This window comes from Pagrus major, chromosome 12, assembly GCF_040436345.1.
Source record: "Pagrus major chromosome 12, Pma_NU_1.0".
NCBI classification, from domain to species: Eukaryota; Metazoa; Chordata; class Actinopteri; order Spariformes; family Sparidae; genus Pagrus; species Pagrus major.
The window spans coordinates 9,055,042-9,078,425 of record NC_133226.1 but is presented as its reverse complement, the minus strand read 5'-3'; the positions used below and the strand labels follow the sequence as shown (position 1 = coordinate 9,078,425).

Genomic DNA, 23,384 nt, shown 5'->3' with positions numbered 1-23,384 from the left:
TTGTTATTAGCTATACTGGCTCAGGCGTATGCGAGCTGACCTATCAGAGCAGACTGGAGATTCAGGAGGGGGGAGGCCTTAAAGAGACAGGAGCTAAAACATTTCAGACAGAGGGGGAATACAGTGATTCTGCACTGGACAGTATGAGAAAAATGTGTTTTTTTTTAGCATTAAAGCAATTTAAACCTATTCTAGTTGTAACCCAAAATAAAATGATGAACCTGAAAATGAGCATAATGTCTTCTTTAAATTTGAATAAAGTGAAACGTGTGTGTCGGTTTAACTTTGCATGTGAGCATGCATAATACATTCAGTTTAGAGGGTGCAAGTTAATTGCCTTATGTCTGTGTGTACCATATGAAACTCTAATGAATACTCGTGTGTGTGACTAGCATGTCTCTGAGCTTATCCAAACTAGTTTGTGTCATTTCTTACAGTGAAAATAAAGCTGACTGGGGCATTCAGGAACATCACACAACTTTCATTTTAACAGAATAAAATGTCCTTGCACTTACCCATTTGTCCCCTCTACATCCTCCCTATTGTACATCTCCTCTGGCTCCCGCCCTCCCCCCCTCGTCGTCTCTGCATTCCCCCCCTTCCCTTGTAGATTTGCATTTAGCTCTTCCTCTGCACATTAACGCTGAAATATGAAAGTTTTCTCTGCAATTCTTCAGACCTTTATTCACCCTACCCGAAGCAAGAAAGAAAAAAATAACAGAGAGAGAAATGTTCTCAGTGGGGACTTGAGCCCAAACTCAAAGAGTGAAGGGGGTTGGGGAGCTCGGGGTATACAAAACCATAAACAAACAAAGCTGAAGAGAAAATAAAGCCTGTTGGCATTGCGGGGCTAGCGCAGACGGTCCTAGAGTTCAGCTCAAACATGCATCATTAGCATGCGGCGCCTGTGCTTCCAGCTCTCTGATGGCAAAATAAACGGACAAAAGACTAAATAATTACTGGCAGCAGGATTCGAACATTCCGCCGAACATATCAGATTTTATCAGGGAGGCAGTCGTGATTAATCAATTGCTTATTAGTAGTTGATTTAATTGTGAACATAGGAAGATTTTATTAGCACTTCCTAATTACACATGAAGGGCAAAGTAGCTTTGATCAGTGTGTTTAGACTGAATTGAACCATTATCACTGTCTGAAAAGTGAAGTAATTACTACATGGGGGGTACTGGGGCTTTAGCAGGAGGCTATTAAAGGGAAAGTTTGTCCCTTGAGTAAGTGCCCAACAGAAAGCCTTGCTCTCTTTTTAACAGCCAATATAGTGCCAGGGAATTCTACCTTAGGCGAGACAAGGGGCAGGAATGGGTCAGCAAACAAGGTGCTGTAAAAAACAGTGAAGTTGTCCATGATACGTGCTGCTGGTTCTAGGGCACTCCAGACAGGAAATATCTCCCGTACTGTTTGTCTCCGGTTCAGCGCTCCTCCCTAACTGGGCATACTTTTCCCAAAATATCGGCATGCGGACAGAAATAGAACATCATTAAACAGGTTCACCCGAGTCACCAAGAGGCAGACATGAAATTCAGGCCAAGGAGTTAGCAGGGGTGATATAGAGCAAGGCAAGACAATACATGGATAGAATTGAGAGAGCTCCCATTATAAAGACATTGGCACAGCTGCTATTACAAAGTAAACTCCACCAGCACTATTAAGCAACCGTACTGAGCGAATCAACTGCTTTTTATGCATTGTCCTGTACACGAAGGGGACTGATCCCTTCTTAGTCATGAAACCATGAAAACGACTTTTGGGTCACTTGTTGTTTTGGGGCTGGTTTTTGGTAAAACATTTAACAAAATAATGGCACATCGAAAAAAGAACATCCTTCACAAGTTAAACTCTTGGTATAAAGAATAGCACACTTCTTCTCCCCGAGTAGACCTTGAAATGGCAGATAGTGTTGAAATTCTCAAACAAGAGGAGCGGATTGAGATGTGACTAACAACACGTCGTACGGCCACCTCCTGCAAGATGAAACATGTCTGAAGTCAGAACAGAACATATGGATCTCTATGAGGTTCGGACGCTTGAAGTGCATCACAGCAACGGGGCTCCCAATCTTCCCTTCTTCACGTAAAATGATTGGATTTGAGAAATAACCTCAACGTAATTGGTGTTTAATGGTAGAGTAGTGACGGGAGCAGATAGAAAAATATTTATCATTGAAACAACAGGAGCAGTTTCAGTAGGAACCTCTTCACCGAGTCATCTTGGTAACAGATTCCCACTGGAAAGTGAATAAGGCTCCTCTTCTGTTCACAAGCAGTTTGTGTGTCAGAAGAAGTCAAGTTCATACGCTTTTTTTTTTTTCATCTTTAAAGATTCACTATTTACACGATAAATAAGTTCTATTCGATTTTGTCCTTTGATTAGTCTTATAGAATTTCTTGACATCATCTTTGAACACCTAAAAAAAAACGTCTCTTATATCCTCCGAGCCATAACGACAAAGGAACCAAACAAAACAGAACAAAAAAAATCCCTACTGTTTCTCTTATCTTGAGGATATACCCACGTTTGTGGGGCATTTTGGCCCCTCGCAGTTTCATCTCTTAATCAATCAGTTGCTCTGTGGGAGGACCAAGCACAATGTCCGCAACTCCCGTGAGTATGACCACTGACATGTAGAAAACGACCCCAGTGCACTGCTTGGATTGAGCCGGAGATGATATTTGAAAGGCCATCACAGCCGTATATGAAGTCCTCATCAGCTCGGTAAGTCAGTGAGAAGCAGTGCTTGACATGGTGGCCAAAGGGTTACCAAGCGCAATAAAGTCCTGCACTGCACGCGCTTTCTGGAAAAAAAAAAAAAAGGAGATGTCAGGCAATATTTCCCAGTACAGCCCATGGGTTCATACGCAGGTCAAAGAGAAGTCAACGTGCTGGTTCAACATGCCCCCACTAGGCACTGTTGTTCTCTGCGGCGGAGGGGAGAGACGGGAGCACATGGCCGGAGCTTTGCCAACCCAGCAGGATGGTGCTCTCCAAATTGTCCAGTGTGATGAAAGTCAAACATTGACTCAACATTGTTTCGAATGACTGTTCGGGGCAGTGAGAGTGGTTCGACCTTCAGTAATGCGGACCTTTTTTAAGAATATGTACAATACTTTGCATTCAAATGTATTTATTTTACCACAAAAAATTCCCCATGATTACCTCTTTAAAGCATAGTGAATCATTCAGCTGGGATATAATCATATACAAAGACCTGCCATTCTGCTGTGAAACGGGCCCCTGCAAGAAGACATTTATGGAACGTCCCATAATATCTATTCTGTGAGATCATGTATAAGCATTGAATTGAGGTTGGGAGGTAAAATACATAATTATGGTGAATACCTTTCAAATTTCAGGTTCACTTCTAAACTAATCGCGTGATTACTTTGTTGAAGACGGGCCCGGTTCATCTGAAACTGCCAGGGGATTTGGTTGTAATTGTGAATGTGAGTTGGCAGAGGCTAGTTTAGCAGACCAACTGGCATTTTAAGAATGCCCTCAGCTAAAGCAGCTCATGTGCATTAAAAGAAAGAAAAAGTATAACTCTTTGGTTTGACATGCACGTTAATGGAATCCAGCCAGAGACCCCACGTCTAAAGAAAGGAAAAGGAAAACAAAGAAAGAGAAATTCAGTGTGATTACTTGTCTTGAGAAAATGACTCATGTTCATGAACTAATGATATGCTTTTGCTTTTGTTAACGACTACAGACTAGATATTTTAATAATAGTCACAGTATGAAGCCCCTTGCTCTTCACATGACGTCCAGCCCCACCTATTCTTATCTGCTCTCACTTTGTGTGATCCAGAACTGGTGTTTATCGCACTTTCCCTTTCACTCCTGACTCAAGTGGACTGCTGTTATGCTTTGAACAGGTGCCCCATCATGTTATCATGAGATGTAGCAAAGACCAGATTGGGAAACAAGGTAATGCTTTTTGTCAGATGCCGGATTCCCTCCCATGATTTAGTAGTACGGAGTTTTCTATGGAGTGCTTTGGAAAAAGAAATCAAAATGATCTGCAAAAGATGTCTCCCACTCTACTGTAAATTAGTGTGTCTGTGTGTTTCAGATGCCAAATCCCTCCAGGCAGAATTAGAAAAATTTAGTCCTCGAGTTCACATACTCATGTTCTGAAAACAAGGCCCCACTGAATAACCAGCTCGCCTGCCCCTTCATTTCAAAGTCACGGTGAATCTGAGGCCTTCGCCCCACTTCTAACAACCAGGCTCGTCCTACTAGCGTCCAAATTTGAGTGTGCCGGTGCGCTCGACGGTAGGATAAGGAACGCTGCCGGGACCTTCGCTCGGTGGTCTGAGGGGTGGTGGAGGAGAGCGAGGCCCTGGCACAGGGGCACCCATTGTGGCAGCTGAGGGCACGGCAGGCAGCGCCACTGTCTGTATAGTGCCCCTATCACATGGCCCCAGGTCCTCCAGGCCCTCCAGGCCCTGTGGGGGTCCCTCGTAGCCCATGTTGAGCCGCAGGGGCTGATGGGCCTGGCAGTAGTCTACGATAGGCTGTTCATAGCGGTAGAAGGTCAGCGCACCCAACTGGTGGGGGACCTGTTTAGTGAGAGAGAATAGAGGAAAAGACAGAGGGAGGATGTGATGGAGAGGATGAAGTCGGGGTAAGTGCCCCATGGGCAGGGTGGTACAAGAGTGAGGAAAATACAGAGAAGAGAAGAGGGAACAAAAGAGGACAGAGAGAAAAAGCATTAGTCATACAAATTCTCAGCCAACTGTGTCCTTCAGATAAACCCAAAAGAGATGTTTAGAGAGATCTATTTATGTCCCCACACTGCCTCAAGTTGTTGTTTCCTTCCACAAGAGACTACAGATCAATAATATACAGTCAACAGTTTTCTCTTGCAGTGAGTGACACTCAGAAAATCGGTGATTGATGGCTGCAACGATTACCACTATAGATTAGAAGTCATTTAAAAGTGAAATCAAAGGTTTAACTACAGGATGCCTTAATGCTGCAGCTGATACTGATACCTGATATTCATCTAATTGTTGACATTCAAAGCAACATTATGTAACTTTTTCAACTTAAAATAACAGCTTCAAAATCATTTTGATGGTACAGTGTCTTGTGATAGGGTGAATGGTGTCTCTGTCTCAGCCCCCCCATCACTTGTTTCTGCACTTCAGTGAGAGGGTAGGGTCACAGCGTTACATACAAGCTTTCAACACACAACATTGTTATGACGTCATGAGTTCTGTTTGCGGTTAGCACCCACGTTACGTCTGTCAAACTGTGACAGACCTGGGATTTGTATTTAAAATGCCAATTTCTACATACTGTTGCTTTAAAGCACATAGGGGTTACTCCCTGTGGCCTTTTCAAAATCAGATTTTCACCCTAATTTCTGCAGAGCTGATTGTTCTCTCACTGATTTTTGACATTTAAAGGGTACATTCCCGCCAAGTCACAAGAAAGGCTCTCTGTTTTTCGACCCAAAAAGGTGAGACGAATTAACTTGTTGTTTTCAAAGCGATTGCAAATTGCGTTTGAAGAGCTAAACTGCGAAATGCCCCTGTGATTAACTGGAAAAACAAAAGACATGCTCCCAATGTCAACTTTTTAATTGTGATTATATCTGTGGTAGAGTGTAGTCCTAGTTGCTTGTGTTTGTGATGTGATCTTGGTGGACCGACCTTTTAAATAAACAATGATTAATTACTGGGTTTAAAAAAAAAAAAGGTTTAAAACAAAAATAATGAGCCCTACATTCAGTAAACTGCAGCTGCAGCAGCCACAGCTGTTTACTCTTCCAATAAATATTATATATTTTCAAACTCTGTGTTATTTTTCCAATGCACTTCATTTGTTACACCACATTTCATTGTGCATGTGTGACTCCAAGCTTTCAGCAGACAGTTAGTCTGGCAGCTCACTGCTGGCCCTCTGCAATCATCCTCACATGGTGACCACCTGAGCCTCCAGCTTCCCAAAACTCATTTGCTGCAGAGACCCTCCAAAATGTGTGCTCCGAAGCGTCTGCCACAACCGCTTCTTTGCAGATGTGTGAAGCATGTCATGTCGTCTCAGAAGGCTTCCTGCCCACAACTTGTGCTACAATGCTCACTGTGACTGTCAGAAGAATACGAACATGGGCATGAAAGTATGAATGACGCGCAAACCAAGATGCATTTAACAAAACCACTTCTGTGCTCAACCTTTGGTTCAAGAGCCGGAGCAAACAGGCCTCTCTCCGGTGCCATGTCACGTACTCTGTCTGCTGTGTCACAGCCAGGAGCGCTCGTCACATCTGGCTATGTGTCTAGTCTTGTGCTCCCTCCTCCTGAACCTTAAAAACGGCGGCAAACAAACAGATGAGACTCTCCTGACACCTTGTCTCCCTGACTTTAAGTCACACACTTATTCCCCTTAAAAAAAAGTAGGCCAATTAAGAGATTTCTAACAGGCCGTGAAAACAGCAGGGTGAGATGGCAGCTGACCTGGATTAAACACCACAGCCTGGCAGAGTGACAGATCAACAGATCAGTACACACAGGCGACAAGAAAACACACAACAACAGCAGGAGCTCGAGATATGACACCGACACCGAAGACATGAATAATACAACCCCTGACTCTTGAGGAGGCGTTGGAAGCGGAGCAAGTGTCACAACTGCATCGTCTTTCATGTTCATCCGTGACATTTTATTTTTAACCTTAACCAGCGATGGTAACCAGTTCTTGAGAACGAGATCTCAGGTGGTTTATAAAATACAACAGATATCCACTTCTTTAAAGGCACACCAGTCAGGATTTTCCTAAAAGATGTATAGAACTAGAAAGAGACCGTAGATCACTAGAAATGTGTGGCATCTGTATCTGCAGAGACCCTCCGCCTGTATTTTCTATTATTTGCTCAGGATATTTCTGGGTCCCAGGTGGACAAATACCAAACCAAGGCCTCTGAAAACCTGCAACAAAAATAATCTGCCAGTGCCTACAGTGGTGTTTTTGATTACTGTGAAAATATATAAGCTCATTTTTATGCAGACTACAAAGGCATTTTGATATTTTCATCTTCAGTAGAAATACAGTGCCTACATTGGTATTACTGCATATTGTAATCACATGCTCAATATGCTCCCAACTACAAAATACACTTTAATCAAGACTACAAAATACATCATGCCCAAAACTACTATTTATCTCTCTGACAGCTATCAACCTGCCTCTCTGCTCCCTCTCCCTCCACGCACTGGTGCCACCGCACGCTTTCATCACATTTTGCTTACGTCACAAGACGTCATGACATCATCATGCACGTACAGCGTGACTAGGTGATAGACGCAAGTCTTGGCTTCCTGTTGCAAAATAGTGCAAAATGTTCTGCTTATTATGTTTTCTTATTTTAGATCAATTCGAACAGGATCATGTAAACAGCGTTTCCCGCGGTCATTTTGGGGCAATCCTCTGGCGCCTCACCGTCTGCTCTTCCATCGCGCGTCACGTGATAACGTCATCTTGCATGTTCAATGGGATTAGGTGGGAGATGAAAGTCTAAGCTTCCTACTGCAAAAAGAATGAATCCTCAAGCTATTACGTTTTTTATTTTCCATCGATTTAAACAGGATCATGTAAACAACAACAATCCATTTTCATGGGGCTAAAGACCTGGGAGTGAGACTCGACAGTTAACTATCTTTCTGCTTATTGCACTTGTGAGTGTTGTGTTTACAAGGAGCAACCAACAAATCCTGCATAGTATGCCTTTTAAAAATCAGTTCACCCAATTATAAAGGACATACTTTTCTACCTATCCCTGTTGGTGTCAAGTCATGTAGAGAGTTTTGACGTTAAGCGCTAAGATTTTGAGATACCTTTCTTTATCTTCTGTTCTGCCGTCACTTCCATACTATAAACATGGATTACATTTTATTTGTGCTTCACCCGAGCATTGAAAAGTGACAGTCAAAGAGCTCCAAAGCAACAGTTTCTAGTTAACCACGATGACAGACAGAAAAGGTTTTTCTTTGAACGGCCTCTACTGAAGAACCGGTCTCTAAGAAGATGGTCGGTGAAGACATCAGATGCAGATGTTCTTCAAACCGAAACCACATAAAACAAAACTAGCTGCATGGCTAGATACCACAGATAAGAAAATGTTCTTTTTAATTTGGTGGACTGATCCTTTGAGTGGAAAGAAAAAAGGGAAGAGAAAAAAGGTGCAAACAGATAAGAAATGACTGTTCCCAAGTGAGCCCTCAGTTATGTCCTGGAGAAGCAAAGCAGGAGCAGACACATCAATAAAGTGGATTTAGAAAAGAGTCTTCGGTACGAGTAACCCAAAAAACGTGTCCCTGATATCCCCGCACATTTATTAAACTTATCACATAAAGTCACTCTGATTGGATGAATCGCGTTGGAGGGAACATAAGTGAATTCAGGACAGGAGTTTTTTGAAAAGAGGACCGTCTGTGTCAATGAAATGCAGATATATGCTGGTTGGGAAGGAGGGGAATAGTGTGTGTGTGTGCATGCGTGTGTGTGACAGCACAGATTTCAAAGTCAAATGGAAACAGCCCGGGCTAACGCGGCTTGGCAGTTCAGGAATTATCCTGAACCATGGGGCTGAGATAAAGCTACTCTGAAAGCATTAACACCAGTTCTGTTTTAGATAAAAATAGTGTTGCTTGTAGCCCCGAGCTTTACTGTAACAGGCCTTCATGATTCAGTGCAGCATTCAGCATTTGCACAAAGTCGTAGTCATGCATTTATGAAAAAAGCAGCTGCTCAGAGAATGCTTGTGTGGTCTGGTGTTAATATAGGTGGCAGGGCATTTAAAAAATCACCCTTCAGTCCTCCAGCCCAGCCTTTTTTTTTTTTAATTCAGCTACATCTACACACCTCCAGAAACACCACCTTCTTTCTCTCCATACCTCCTTCCTCCTCAAATGGACTCCATTAAGCGAGGCTGACTCATTACATTATAGGCACTCAGTGGATTACTCCCCTCATTCCCCTTTCAGTTTAAACCCTTCACCAACCACTCCACCTCCACCACCACCACCTCATCTCCCGTCACACACCCCAGTCCACCTCAGCTCTGCTCACAGCTCCCTGCTCAGGTCCAACGAATTAATTAACCGATATTAAGTCCTAACGTTTCAGTGGATTCTGTCAAATTGTCAGGGCGTAAATCTGGCCTCGTGGAGAGCGTGCGTGTGTACATGTGTGTCTCGTATTCGTGCACGGATAGAGAGAGGGAGAAGGAACATAAAAAGCTGAGCATTTTTACAATCTTCCTACAGTTTTCAGGATTCAAGGCAGCTTTTAAAAAAAAGAACACACATGTTGGAAGACCCATAAATCGGACAAGCTGATTTGGCTTGTCGGACAAATTCACTGACCCAAAACACTTTCCGTGAACAAAAGGTGCTATTGATATTCACCATCCATGTAGTTGCAAGGTGCAGCTAGCTCATTAGCAATACTTGCAGCCTCTCTTTGTGCTCCTCAGCATTAGGAAGTTATTAATTCCTCACACTGAATTGTCTGTTGATAGAGGAGACAGCCAAATATGTAAATGATAACATCTGGCCAGACCAGCAAAAATACAAAATGAACGGTTTATTTTCTAAATGTTCCAAAAGATACATTGTTTGTTTGTGAATGAAAGATGTTGAGTTGGGGCTTATCTAAACGCTTTGTAGAAATATTACAGGGCAAATTTTAGACGTAGAGAGGACGGAGGGGATTGCTAACTGCAAAACGGACAGGAAGTTAGCTCAAATCATTAGCTAAATGAAGTTAGCTCATCTAAATATCTTAAATGTGCAAGTTTTATTTGAAAATGATCAAAAATTAACTAAAATTATCAACAGAATGTGAATAAATAACAGTTTTAACCTCATGACATCTATGTAAGGTGTTGTGGTATGTCCTGTCCAACACTTCCCCGGTGCTCTGGCTCCCAGTCCAGACCACTAGCTGCATCGCTAACTTGGTTAACTAGCTAAAGGCAGCTACAGTTAGACTGGTGATATCCTGCCCACTATTTGTTTTGAGTATGAATTTGACAGGCGGCCAATTCTTACATATTGCGCCTTTAACATTGTGAAAGCATCACAAGACCAATTCTTCTTTCAGTCTGTGATCTCTCCATCACTAATCAAACACAATACTTTAATACTAATTGAAGCCGTTCTGACGCTTTACCCACCAATTAAATCCTCTTCCTGCTTGCGGGTCTAGTGCCTATCTAAATTGCACAATTCCATATGTGAAAATAGTCACCTGTCACTCAATTTCAAGTTTAAACTGGAAAAATGTGGCGTCTGTTGTTGAAATGTGAAATCCAGGTTGGATTTTTGCATAAGTTTGAGGAGAGGTTATAGTTTTGAGGAGTGACGTGTCATGCATAGCTGCAAGGCATCTCAACAGAACTGCTACTTCGTTTAAATTCAGATTTCAGCATCTTTAGAACTGATTTGAATATTTTGGTGATTAGCATTCGTATGGACACATTTTTAGTTTTATTTTTTTCCTCTTTTCTACTGATAAGCCCCTGTGAGTGCAACCTGAGACGCAGGCAGGAACATCCTGGCTGTTCCGAGGTCTAGTCTGAAGACGCAGCCTCAATTCAGACATAAAGATACAAAGACGTCGGCTGTCTCGCTCATTAAGTCTGTCGCTTTCCGGCTTGTTTACCTTTGAGCACTTCATTTACATATTCAGCTCTGAATGGGTGCCCAATGAAGTTGCCACTATGTGGAAAATAGGTCTAACGTAGCATTTACTGGCACTTGACAGATTTTACTTTTGCAAACTGTAACAGTCTCAGAGCTGTGCTGGAGATGGTAAGAGCTTACAAATGCAAGGTGGGACACAAAGTACAGTACAGAGGACAAAGGGCAGCACAGGGTCATGTCACCATGCACCAGTTAGCAGGACAGCACAGGGACATTTGAAAGGCAAAACAACGATCCCAGACTTTATGAATTATGCATTTCAGTTTGAGACAGAAGAAAGTACTGGCAATTATCCCCCTCCTGAGAGGAAGACGTGAGAACCAAGGGGTCAAGAAGCTTTGGTGCATGAAAAAACTTTTTCAGGTACACTCAGGTCATGCCATGGACAGCTGTCTTCGTGAGAGTGCACTGAAAGGTCGCCAACAAACACGGTTTGAGTTGAAATTGAGTGAACTCGCAATCAGAGCAGGGCACAATGCTAGAAATGGCCCTACCCTGAGCAAATCTATTGCTTACTATCTGTATCATGTGAATCAAGCTTAAGATGGATCAGCTGTATCCTATATTGTGTATTATATAAATATGTATCTTTACTGTACACTGCAGCTTCTACCTGTCAGAATACATTTGCATGAAGACAATAAAAACCTCTCTCAACTCCCCGAGCTACACCGCTGCATGGGTTTTTGCTTCTTTGGATGTCTGCCACAGGTACCTGCATGTGCCTCAACTGACAATGACTGGCATCCTGCCTCCTCCCTGGATCTTTATCTCCGTACGCCTGGGCACACAAGGGTGACCAAAGCTTTGAAACAACTTGCCCAAGGACATTAAGCCAATCAGGCCAGTGTCACCTTTTAAATCTTTTCTTAAAAAGGCTTTTATCCGGGGGACGTTTGCTTTTAAGTGAGATTTAAAAAGGTGCTGTTCAAATAAAGTTGTTGTTATTCTACTGTTAGCATATTTTTCTGTTTAGTGGCACCTCTGTGTGAACCACTTATTCTGCCTAATAACCAGACATTATAAAAACCTGATCAGAGAATTGCAAAACAGTTCCTCCCTCCATCTGTGCTTTCTCCACTACCTCCTCACAACAGCTCTAATTTATTAGAGGAGTCCCTTAAAAAGCCCCACATCCCATAAATTCAGCTTTTACAGTATTCCGGTGCCCCTCACGAGTTGTGTTTCTTTTTTGCATTCACACTTTTATGAGCAGCTAAGGAGGCAGTAACTGTGCCACAGGCAGACAATGCTAATGCCTCCCCGGGCTTTTGGAGCATTACGGTTCAAAAGTCTGCCGCTCTCCCAGCCAAACATTTTGATCCTTTCTCAAGTCACCGCATTGTCGCAAGCAGAAGCGTCACGGTGCGAGGAGAAGGTGCAACGGACGCCCTCTAAAATGTGTCTTAGGCTGTTACATGTCCTATATTTTCATAAATGCTCTGTTTGCATGTCTCTAAGCCGATGAATTATGTTGGGAATCGTTAGTTATTGTATCATTTTGAGTGGAAAGTTCTCTTTCATCCCCCTCTGTGGATATCACAGTATTCCCAAAATATAACAAATCTTCTCTCTTTTACATACATTATTAAATAAAGCTGATGTTGCTCACTGCCATTGCTCTGTAACAATGTTTTCAGCATGTTTATAATCATCTATGTTGCGTTATTAATAGGCTCACTATTCATATGGAGGAATTATTGAAACTAACTATGACAGAGTCGCTGGAAATAATTGTTTAATTACTCTGTTCTTTGTTAAGTTCCTATCTCTCTCGTCTTCTTTGTAGAGGTCTGGAGATATATTACCATAATTCATTTTGTTCCATCTATATTTAAAGTGGGCTGTGATACATATTTGATGTAAAGGTTCAATGTTTATGCTTTTCAGACTCTTTCAGTGTGCCACTGTTCTGTGTTGTTGTACAAAGTGCTTACTGCCATTGAGAATAAATCTCAGCTTCCGGAGAGCATTGTGTTCCGTGTTTTTCATACTTTTGCCACCCACAACAACATCATTTCCTTTCCCATTATCATCTCGTCTTCACTTTTACTTGCACATTGCTTAATGAAAAAGTAAGTAATTACAATTGGTGGTACCATGCCCCTGTAATAACTGTGAATTGAATGTGTGATCAGAAAGTACTGGTACAGATTGTTAATATTATGAAGACAGGAATAATGAGTTCTAATAAGGTCCTCTAATGTAGTTTAGATGACAAAACTTCCTATTCAGGAGCAGAGGTAACAGTAAGAGTATTAATGGTAGGATAAAAAGTAGTAGTTGTAATAGTGGCATCGTAATGTTGGCGGTGGTGGTAGTAGTTGTGATAACATTAAAGGTAGTGGGGGTATTCTACATAGGCTACCAGTAGTTGTACTAGTGGTAGGTGGGGGTTGCGGTAATAGTAGTAGCAGTGGTGGTAGTAATGGTAATAGTGAAAGTGGTCCTGGTAGTTGCGGGGGTGGTGTTAGTTGATGTCGTAGTAGTCGAAGAACAAATAGTGCTAGTTGTGGTCACAGTGGTAGTTGTAGTAGTCATAGTGGTGGCATAGGTAATGATGGTGGTCGTGGTGATAGTACTGGTGATGACATGAGTAGTACTGGGGGTGATGGTGGTAGTAGTCGTAGTTGTTGCTCAAGCAGGCAATGTGTGACTGGCATTAGTGGCGGTTGAACCTGTAGTGGTATTACTGGTAGTAGTAGTAGAAGTGGTGATGGTGGTTGTGGAAATAAGTTGTAGTAGTACCGGTAGGAGTTACAGTAGTGGTGGTAGTAGTGCTTGCAGTTGTGGTCTCAGTAGTAGAAGTGGTAGTAGTAGTAGGCATGCATGTGGAAGGAGTAGAAGTAATGGTAGTACTGGCACAGGTAAAGAAGGAGGCCATGGTGGTAATAGTAGTATAAGTGGTAGTGGTGGTGATAGAGGAAATGGTAGTAGTAGTCATAGTAAGAAAAGCAGTGGTACTCCTGGTGATGGTATACAACAGTATAACTGATTGGGCTCAGCCACACAAACTCAGCTGACAAGCTTTACATCACGTCATTGCTCAATACCTGTGTCAGCAGGCTACATTTCAGTGAAACAGATGATCAAACATTGTAAGCAACTACAGCTTACAGAAAAGTGTTCTCAGCACATACTGTATGCAAAGTGTGCAAATATGTACCTATAGGACATGTATTAACAGGTTCACAGGGTGCCACGTATATACAGACATCTCGCGCTTATCAATGGTTTGTTACTGTATGTGTTTAACCATGTGAACGTGTGAAAAAATAAACCTACAAATTAGCGCTTAAAACCCTCCATTAATTGAAACGACTAAACCGTAATCATGTGCCCTCTGCAAACTGTGACTCCATGTGTGCATACATGCGCAAGGACGCGTGCGCTCGTGGTCGTTTCGCACGTGTGTGTTCATGCGTGGCCGTGCATCTCCATGTGGGTGAGTGTTGTCTTTCAAATGTATGCTGCTCTCGCATGCGGGGGTAGTCGGCACAGATGTTGCTAGGCGGGCGTCAATGACACGGAGCCCACCAGTCAGGTTTTCAGCAGAGCAGTGTGCATGGACGTGTCTGGGAGGGTGTGAAGCTAAACACCATCAGTTTGTTTCCAGACAGCTCATCCCGAGAGGAAGACTTCCCAGCTGCATGGGTAAGTGTGTGTAATAGACTTTCGTGTGTGTGCAGTAATACACATCTGTCTCTGTGTTAACATCTGTGGTAATTAACATAATCGAAGGCTGCATGAAAGGATGCTGGCGGTGGGAAATCAGCATGTCCTCGCAGCAACACCCTCCTTCACGACAAAGTGAAGAAATACCTAAGAATCGCTGTGGTGCTCACTTAATACCCATTTTGCATCAAATCAGGTGCGATCCGATCAAATCTTTCCTGAAACTATAACCCTGCCATTCCATTCTCAACTGGAAATCTGTCACATCACAGAGGCCAAACATGCTCTAACTTCTGTTTTACTGTGTCTTTAAGACCAAGTTCCTTTGACTGGGATTAAAGAGGCCTCCCAGGACTGTACTGGTGCTAGAGTCATAAAGGGTCAGTTAACATCAGAGGCAGAATGTACAGCCTTGACATTCCCTGCTAGTGCTGTGTGCGAAAATGAGCCCACATGTCCACATTTTAAACTAATTGATTCACTAAACAAGCCGTTAGCCTCCCACTAATTCCTTAATGACTGGAGGTCCCTTTATGTGCAGTGACTCTTGATTACAGGTCTCTGGCTCACCACACACACACACACAGATAGATACACACTAACAAAAACATGCAGAACTCTATGCAAAAAGCTGGTTTAAAGCCAGGGAAAGTCAGGGAGAAAACTGGGGAAAGACAGAGACCAGCATTGAGGCCCCCTTCACGCACCAATGCGTGCCCACCGTCGGCTCATCACAACCTCCTCCCACTCTACGGTACGTACAGTAAAGGAGCTTCTGCAGACCAAAGCAAATGGGCCGTGAAATGTTACTCAATGCTCAACACGTTCCTAAGCCCGGTTTGCTTTCACACACACACCCAGCACTAACATGCAATTACCACAACTAATGAAGGCGGGGGCTGAGAATCTGTGGAACAATGGAAATGAGACAGAAAGCCTGCAGTGTACAGTATGTGCTCACTGTTGTTCAGTTTGTTTCAGAGTCACACTTCTGCCTGTGCAGATGAGGCTGCAACTCATGATTATCATCACTGTTCTCTTCATTATTTTTTCAATCACTTTCAAAAGTGAGAAAAAGGCCATCAGAGCTTGTGACAGCTTAAGAAATGCCTTCAAATAGCTTGTTTTGTATGAGAAACAATTCAAATCAAAAGGATATTCAATTCACAACGATGAAAAACAAAAGAAATCTGCAAATTCTCACATTTAAGAAGCTGGAAGATGTTTGGTATTATTTTGTTTTGCATTGTAAATCAATTCTCTATCAACTGACAGATTTACTTAAAAGTACTCGACTCATTTAAGCTCGAAGATATGGGACTTTCATTGCCCTGGGTTTTATCTTTCAGGCGACATACAGGCCCTGGGTGATATCTGCAGACAGTACTTAAAGGTGCAGTGTGTAAGAATTGACCACCTGTCGAATTCAAAACTAATCGGAGCCAGTAGGCTTTGTCGCTAGAGTAATTGTAACTGCTGCTCGCTGTAGTTGCCGTTAACTGGTTAGGTCAGTTAGCCGTGCAGCTAGCATTTTGGACTGGGGATTGTTGGTGTGTACACAGCTAGCACAGGAGCTTTAGACCGGAACAGGTGGGTTCTAGCTGATTAGCATGTTAACTTCAGTAGACATTTAAATTTTCACATATTGCACCTTTAAAGGTGTGAACGATATGCTTACCTATTGCACCTTTACGGATAAATAGTGTTCATCTTCACTGCATGACTTAGAGTTAAGAAAAATAATTATAATATTTGGTTAACATTCTCCTAGAGATCAATTATAAGGCAGTAAATCACAGTGCGACTTGTATTAATTTAACTAAATCTATGCCCTTGGTTTAGCAATAACGCAGATAAGACCTGATAATCAGAAGAGATTAAACATCATTATGACTAAATTATTATTTTTGTATTATTATTTTTTTCCATTTATTAGTTGCAATTCTGAACTCTAAACTCATCTGTGACATTAAATCTGTGTGGCGTAATATAACTTAACCCTATAGCAGGGACATGTGTCCTTTTATTTTTATGTTATCTATATACATGCAAATGATCAAAGTCAGGGCACGCTGATGTTATTTCATGGCTTAACAAACAAGTTCAAATTGCCCCCAGCTTCCCTTATAAAGTAAATCACTTCCACCCATTGCCGACTGCCTAAATGCATATTAAGAAGGCCGAGTGACAGGTTGTGTCAAAGGAGAACAATTTGTAGTTTCATTTCTGCTGTCCTATATTGAATTCAAAGTTCCAGGATCTCTTGGCTGCCAGTGTCTTGCATTATGAGCTGCTTCCAGTCGCGGCGGCACTGGCAGTGTGTCTGAGTAATGAGCATGACCCAACATAAACGCTGTGTGGCCAACTTGGCTCCACAGTGGGAGCGTCAGTCGCACTTTAATCAGGGATATTGGGGAGGAGTGTGCCTGGGAAGGCAGGCTGAGGCTTTTAAAGACCCGACTAATAAGACATGTCAAAGAGAGCTGGGCAACAGCCAGAACTGATATGCAGACCTTCTCCCCTATCTGCTTCCCATCCTGACTCACCATGCGCCGCCTCAACAGTGTTCGGACACAGATGGCCTTTTAACAAAGCTAGATATTCACTGATGCAAGCACACAACGCCAGGCATCTCATAGCAGCGTGATGCCTTCATGGTTAATCATTTTCTCCCTCTCTCTCTTGGCTCCCCTCAGATTTTTTATCCTTGTATGGGTATTTTAAAAGTTTAGATAAGGTCAGGAACATAATTTTTTCCCTCTAACTTTTTTTTAGTAGTTCATCAGTTTCAGCTCTTCAAATCAACACATTCTGTTTCCTCATGAAATGTGTGAAATGCCAGTTTATTTTAATTATTGCTTGGCAAAATTCTACTTCTCCCTTGCTCCTGGGTCCCTATAGGATTGCATTACAGAGAAGGAACACAGACAGAGGCACTGCATGTTTACTTCTGATCACTGGTAGACTCAGGGGGGATGCAGGGGGGGCAATCGTCCTCCTAGGTGCCCCCATGTTTGAAAAAAATTCAGCAGAAGTGCCCTCGTGGATGCCCTTATGGTAGATAAAACATGATAAAGTGCCCACTAGGGTGCCCCACTTCATACAGCTGGTGCCCTTTTTATTGTTTTTGCCCTTGCTCCTCAAAGTCTGCAACTGTTTCTGTCTGTTCTATAATATACAACCCCTCAATTTTAAGAAAAAACTGACACTAAATCATATGCACGCTTTGAGCAAATCACTGCTAGCACTATAAAGTGGTGTAAGGCATATGATACCTGTAAAGTGATTGACAGGCTTTGGACTAGACCATCATATATATTGCAACTGTATACTATCAGTGGAAGGGTATAATTTACCGTCACGTTTCCTTGTGACTCCCAGTGGCCTTTATGTCGAGTTTATGTCTGTCAGTCAAAAAAAGAGGAAAGCTTATGCTACAGTGAGAGTCTACTGGGTGGCGTTATACAAATCCTGCCTGGTTGAAAGGTAGAATCTTTAGAGATGATAAAAACACACACACCCTTTGAAAATGCAATATCAAGTAGTTCTATCTTATAAATACTAATTTATTTCACTTGACTATGTGCACACAGTACATGAAAATTCTTTTTGAGGTAGAATCACAGCCACTAATTTAAATTAAAGCGATAACAACAACTTACTTGGCAGTAATTATGATAGATTGTGGAGTGTTGAATTAATGAGGAGGCGTATGTTTTCATCTGAAAAGGTAATTAGCCATAGGGCTTAAGTAATCGCGGGAAAATCCAGGTCGTTACAGGCAGTCCCTGAGGGGACGGTTTTGCATACACTCGCGGCAGAGCAAATCCCCCAAAGAGAGAACCTATTCACTGAGAAACCTTGACCAGACAGTTCCTCTGAGGCTCGAACATCTCTCGTCTGAATTTCAATAAGAAGCAATGCAAATGGAACTAAACTCGACGGCTCTCGGAAATGTAGACATCTGGAATACAGAGAGTTTGAGGCAAATCACCTCTTTGATCACCTCACCACTGTTTGACAAGAGGTGTACGCTGGAGCCTGTTTCACCCTGCTTCATTTACTTTGATACTTCCCCACCAAGGACTATAAATTCACCTGTGTCTTTGTTCCTATCTTTTTATATACGATTTATCAAGTGGTTTTCAATTTACTGCATTGCAGCACCGCCTAAATAATGTTAGAATAGAAACCACAAAGTCGTCATTGTAGCCCATCAATCATTCACTCCCACACTTTACATCTTACCAGCCCCTTCAGTTTTGATCTCTGACTTGACCCACAGTAATTGGTTTCATTTTATAGTGTTGCTATCTTATAGTTTGTGGCTGTGTATTGCATTTCTCGTTCTGTATTTCAAGTGCCTTATTGCATTCCTAACTCTATGTTCCTGCTTGTAGATTTTAAGTATGTCTCTCTACACTGTAATCTAACTACTGCTGCTTCTGCCCACTCTCTACACATGAGACCTGCTGCATGTCTGGGAGAGTTTACTTACTTAACAACTTTACAAGTTTTTAAATGCGGGTAAATAATAATAATATAATCAGGCAGATGACTCATTCCCCATTGCCAGTGGATGAGTTTTGCCTTTCTGTAGTTTTGCTGGTGCCACGTTCAATGTCACAAATGCGCCAGAAAAACAGGGAACAGTAGAAAGCAGCAGATCATATGCCTCATCAGACTACATCCACGAGATGTTAAACCTGTTTCTAAAGTCTTAATCAACAACATTTTGAATTAGACACATTGTTTCACAGAGCTGATGATGGAAGTAGTGAAATAGTGAGACATCTTGCTTCTTTCTCTACCGCAGTACCGATCTGGCAGCTGGCAAAGGGTGTGGCCGATTGTCTACTAGTTAATAGATCGTGGATGCCGTTGTTCTCTCGGACGGAATAGTGGCATAGTATAAAATGCTAAAATGGGTGGACCACCCAAGTAAAATATATGCATGGGAAACACTGAGCCAGTGTCCCTAACTTCCATAAACTTCAACATGTGTCAGAGCATTGCGTCAGAAAGGGGGCGACAATTAGCATCAGGGTGTTGTGTTTTCATCACCGCCTATCCAGCCAGAGCCGATAAATATGTATGACTACCGCGGAGTCATTTGCCGCGGTAGTGAATGCCGATTGCACTAGTGTTAGTAGGCGTTAGTCGTTTTTTTGTCCAGTGTAACTGACTGACGAGTTAGTAGAAGTACTGAGCCCTGCCACATTAAGAAGCTACAGCTCCTTGGCTCTGCCACAGGTTGGCATATGCTAATGGAAGTTTAACTGTATTTCTGAATTGAATTACTGTCATGGCAAAATGTCTAGTAACTGTTCAGTTCTTCCGGAGGGCAGTGTATTGTCTTGTAGCTGGTGGAAGGGGATCATTTTCTGGTATTTGTGTGGGTACTTGATCATGATTGAAGGGCCTCTTCTCCACACTAGGCTTTATGCTTGTGTGTTTTGTGTTTAGTCTTTTTATCTAGATGAGATTTTCTCAATTCCCACTTTTATCTAGCTGGGGTGGTAATGCTCTTATTGTGGTAGTCCTCCACTCCTGAATGATGTAGAGGAAACGGCGAGAAGAGTGAACAGCTGAGCGGTTTGACATGTTTTAAATGGTTTTTAGTCTCAATATACCCAGAATTCATAGCAAATTAGTCCTACTTAAGATAGTCAAGAAAAAGGCAGCCATGTGCAAATGAATTTAGACATCTCTCTGAAAATGAGCATAATTCGATCACAGGGGCGCTCAGTCCCTTAACCAACCAGATTTCACCAGGCTCATCTATCAGCCAATCCCATCTTTGCTGTCAAAATGTAATTCTGTTTTCCCTCTATCGCTGTCAGTTATCATTTCAGTGCAAACTGTCGCCACCACCCTCCACCCTTTACACCTCCATTTCATCATCGCAGCACTAGTTCACCAGAAGCCTGCTCTAGATCTCAGCCTCAGCTTCAATAACCCCCACCACCACCCGACCAGTGTTCGGACTCCAACCTACCACCGACGGCTCCACCACCTCCTTTGAAATAGGATGACATCACTAAGGGGTCTAGCTGTCAATAAATAAATCTTCACTATGATTTTACTGAAGTCTGAATGTTAGTTTGATCAAAGCCATAGTCAGACTTGTACTACGACATGATGCATGCTACTAGGGAAACCAAGCTGTCGGCTAAGAAGTCAGACCGATGGTTTCGATGTGATGTTACGTGAGTTTACTGTATGTCTTTCCTTGTAATGCACGCGGAGAAGAGAGCAAATCATGTTGCCGTAAACAGAGACAAGCAAACAGTGTGAATGGCAGCACCGATGGCACCACAGTAAACCTTGTGAGATGCCTGTTTAGCAAATGGTAATTAAAACTGCCTGAATCCTCAAATCCCTGATAAATATTTCATCAGGTGGTTCTTGGTGATTGCTACTGAAATGGAGCAACAATATTCAAATTGCCTTCAGTGAAATCATTGCAGCACCCCTATCAGCAGCCCCCCCCCCCCACACACACACACCCCACACCTCAAGTTCCACCCACCCGCTCTGCCTCACACACTTAAACACACAGATGGCACCATCCGCGATGTCAAACCTGCAGACACATGGACGGGCTGTGCAAAGACATTCACACGCACACAGACGCAGATACACACAAAATGATCACATTTGCGCCATTTTTAGAATATTCTTCAGAAATGTACAAATTTGAGCAAAGCAACAAAAATTATATATTGTCTAACATTGTTTTTAAAGTTATATACAATAAAACAAACAACAGAATACATGTATTTATGCAAATGAATGCAAAAAACACATTTTGTGTGTACTCAGTTTGTAAGTTTGTGTGAGGACAAAAAAAAAAAAAAATCCGTACATCAGTGATTCATTCCCTGCCTTTTACCCAATGCATGCTGGGACAAGCACCTACTTCTCCATGACTAAGTAATAAGAAAAGCGTGCATGAAAAATGAATGAATGGATGGATGTCACAGCAATATACAACATGAACAAAGTGTTGATGGAGATAAAAAATGTACTCGTCCGTCCGTCTGAATGAAATATCTAAAACTCAGTTTGAGTGATCGCCCTGTCACGCCCGCATCACTTTTTAATATTTCAGATACACTCTCAGTTCCAAACCATAAAATGACTCTTGCACCACCTGAGGAGTTTAAGGCAGGGGCACTGCAGGATTTCAGAGCACTTTTCTGTTAACAGATGAGGTTAGGCTACACAACCAGAATAGGGTGCTCCGTGGGGGATCTGGACCTGACAGAATTTTTTAACAGCAAAATACCCCAGTCTGGTGCACTTTGACCAGCAGTCTGTCCAAGCCTACAGCAATGTGTTTCCATGCACTGTCAGGCTCCCTGTCACCGTCTCTCGCCTCCCTCCTGTGCTCCTGAGTAGTTCTCTTACCCCATCTTATTTCTCTCTTTCCCTCATCGGTACAAGCCTCTGCCATCTTGTCTCCTTTCTTGTTTTGTTCAGTTTGTACAAATGAGATGTCTCTGAATATATGCAAAGCTTGACAGGCTAAGTATGTGGTCATCATTTCAAGTCCATCGATTTTTTTTCCTTTAAAGGAAAACTGCAGCCCAGTCGGCCGGATGAAATGTTGGCAGTGAATGACAAAAACACAGATACATTCACATTTGTACGCGTCATAGGCTATGTATCATAATGACATTTCTATAAAACATGTTATATCATATTCATATTACATGTTCATGACCTGACTCTCATATGAGGAGATGGTGGGGATGTTGGTAGACTTACAGGCAAGCCAATGACCACAGTTAAAAAAAAAAAAAATGTAATCTATTAAACTTAATGCACATGTACCAAAATCTGCCGATGATGGACGGTGTTAATGCCAAACACAAAAATAATGATTTCACATGTAAAGACAAAGTATGCAGTGTCATCCTGCAGCTGTCTCACCGTGCTGCCTTCCAAAGAAGAGAACTGAGTTACTGTGAGCCGGCTGCAGGATGACACTTAAATCTTAAATTGTTATTTTGTGTTTTAAATTAATAGTTTTATAGGTTGTGCAGCTGCAGCAGCTTATTTAACGTGATCCTCAAATGACCCACAAACACATTTCCTCAAACTTTTAAGTTAGACAAAGTTTCAAATTGACAAATTGTAGATGTTTCATCTGAGGTAAATCGTTGTCATGATTTAATTTTCTCGGCTCGGAGAAACCCCGGGACAAACTTGACAAGCCTGTCCTCCAGTGACTAGCTGACTAATGAGCTGGCAGACTGCAGACGACACAAGACATGTTGTTAAGAGGCGTCAGATATAAAAGTGACTCGAGTGAGCACACTTTGCTGGATGTCATGTCTTTATAACGTATCTTTTGTGCTTGGAAACAATAAATAGTTGAGCTGCAGCTTGGAGGCATTTTACCACAACGCTCCCAGCCAAGTCAAGTGTCAGCCCAAACTAGCTTTCCATAGTCCATCTGGCTCTTAGTGGCAGTCAGCTTGCCAGTGCACAACTGACTGGTTTTTGCTGTCTTTGCAAATTTGACAATCAATCGCTCATTCAGCCCAGTGGACAAACATATTCAGCCATTTTGTCAACAGTCCTGAATTAATTCTCTATATTCATATATTGTGCCTTTCCTTTTTCAGCCTTTACATTCCCTTTCCGGGACGCATAACATTTTCGTTTAGCTCTACTCAAAATTACACTTTGATGACTGGCAGAACCCCCAACTAAACACCCAAACAAACCAAGCACACAAAGGAAAAGCTCCACTTGTATCCTGGCAAGTACTTCAGCAGAATTTAAAGCTGACAGATGTAAAATAACTGGCCTGCCCTCCCCTGACTACAAAATCAAACATCCCCCACATTCCTATGCAGTGCCAATCTGTGGGAACAGCTCCCATAATGGACCATGGACGGCGATAGGTGACAGGAATTCAGAGTTAAGTAATGAAGACCTTAGGGATCCCTCTTGTTCTTGGTGGAGTCA

General features: G+C 42.3%; 1 protein-coding gene across 1 annotated transcript in view; it reads right to left on the bottom strand.

Moving 5' to 3' along the window:
• Positions 1–4,253: 4,253 nt before the first annotated feature.
• Positions 4,254–23,384, bottom strand: part of LOC141006227 (leucine-rich repeat transmembrane neuronal protein 4) — a 118,540-nt gene continuing 99,409 nt past the window's right edge. The window contains exon 3 of the mRNA XM_073478377.1: positions 4,254–4,577. Coding sequence (XP_073334478.1) covers positions 4,254–4,577 — 324 coding nt within the window. The remainder of the gene's footprint in view (positions 4,578–23,384) is intronic.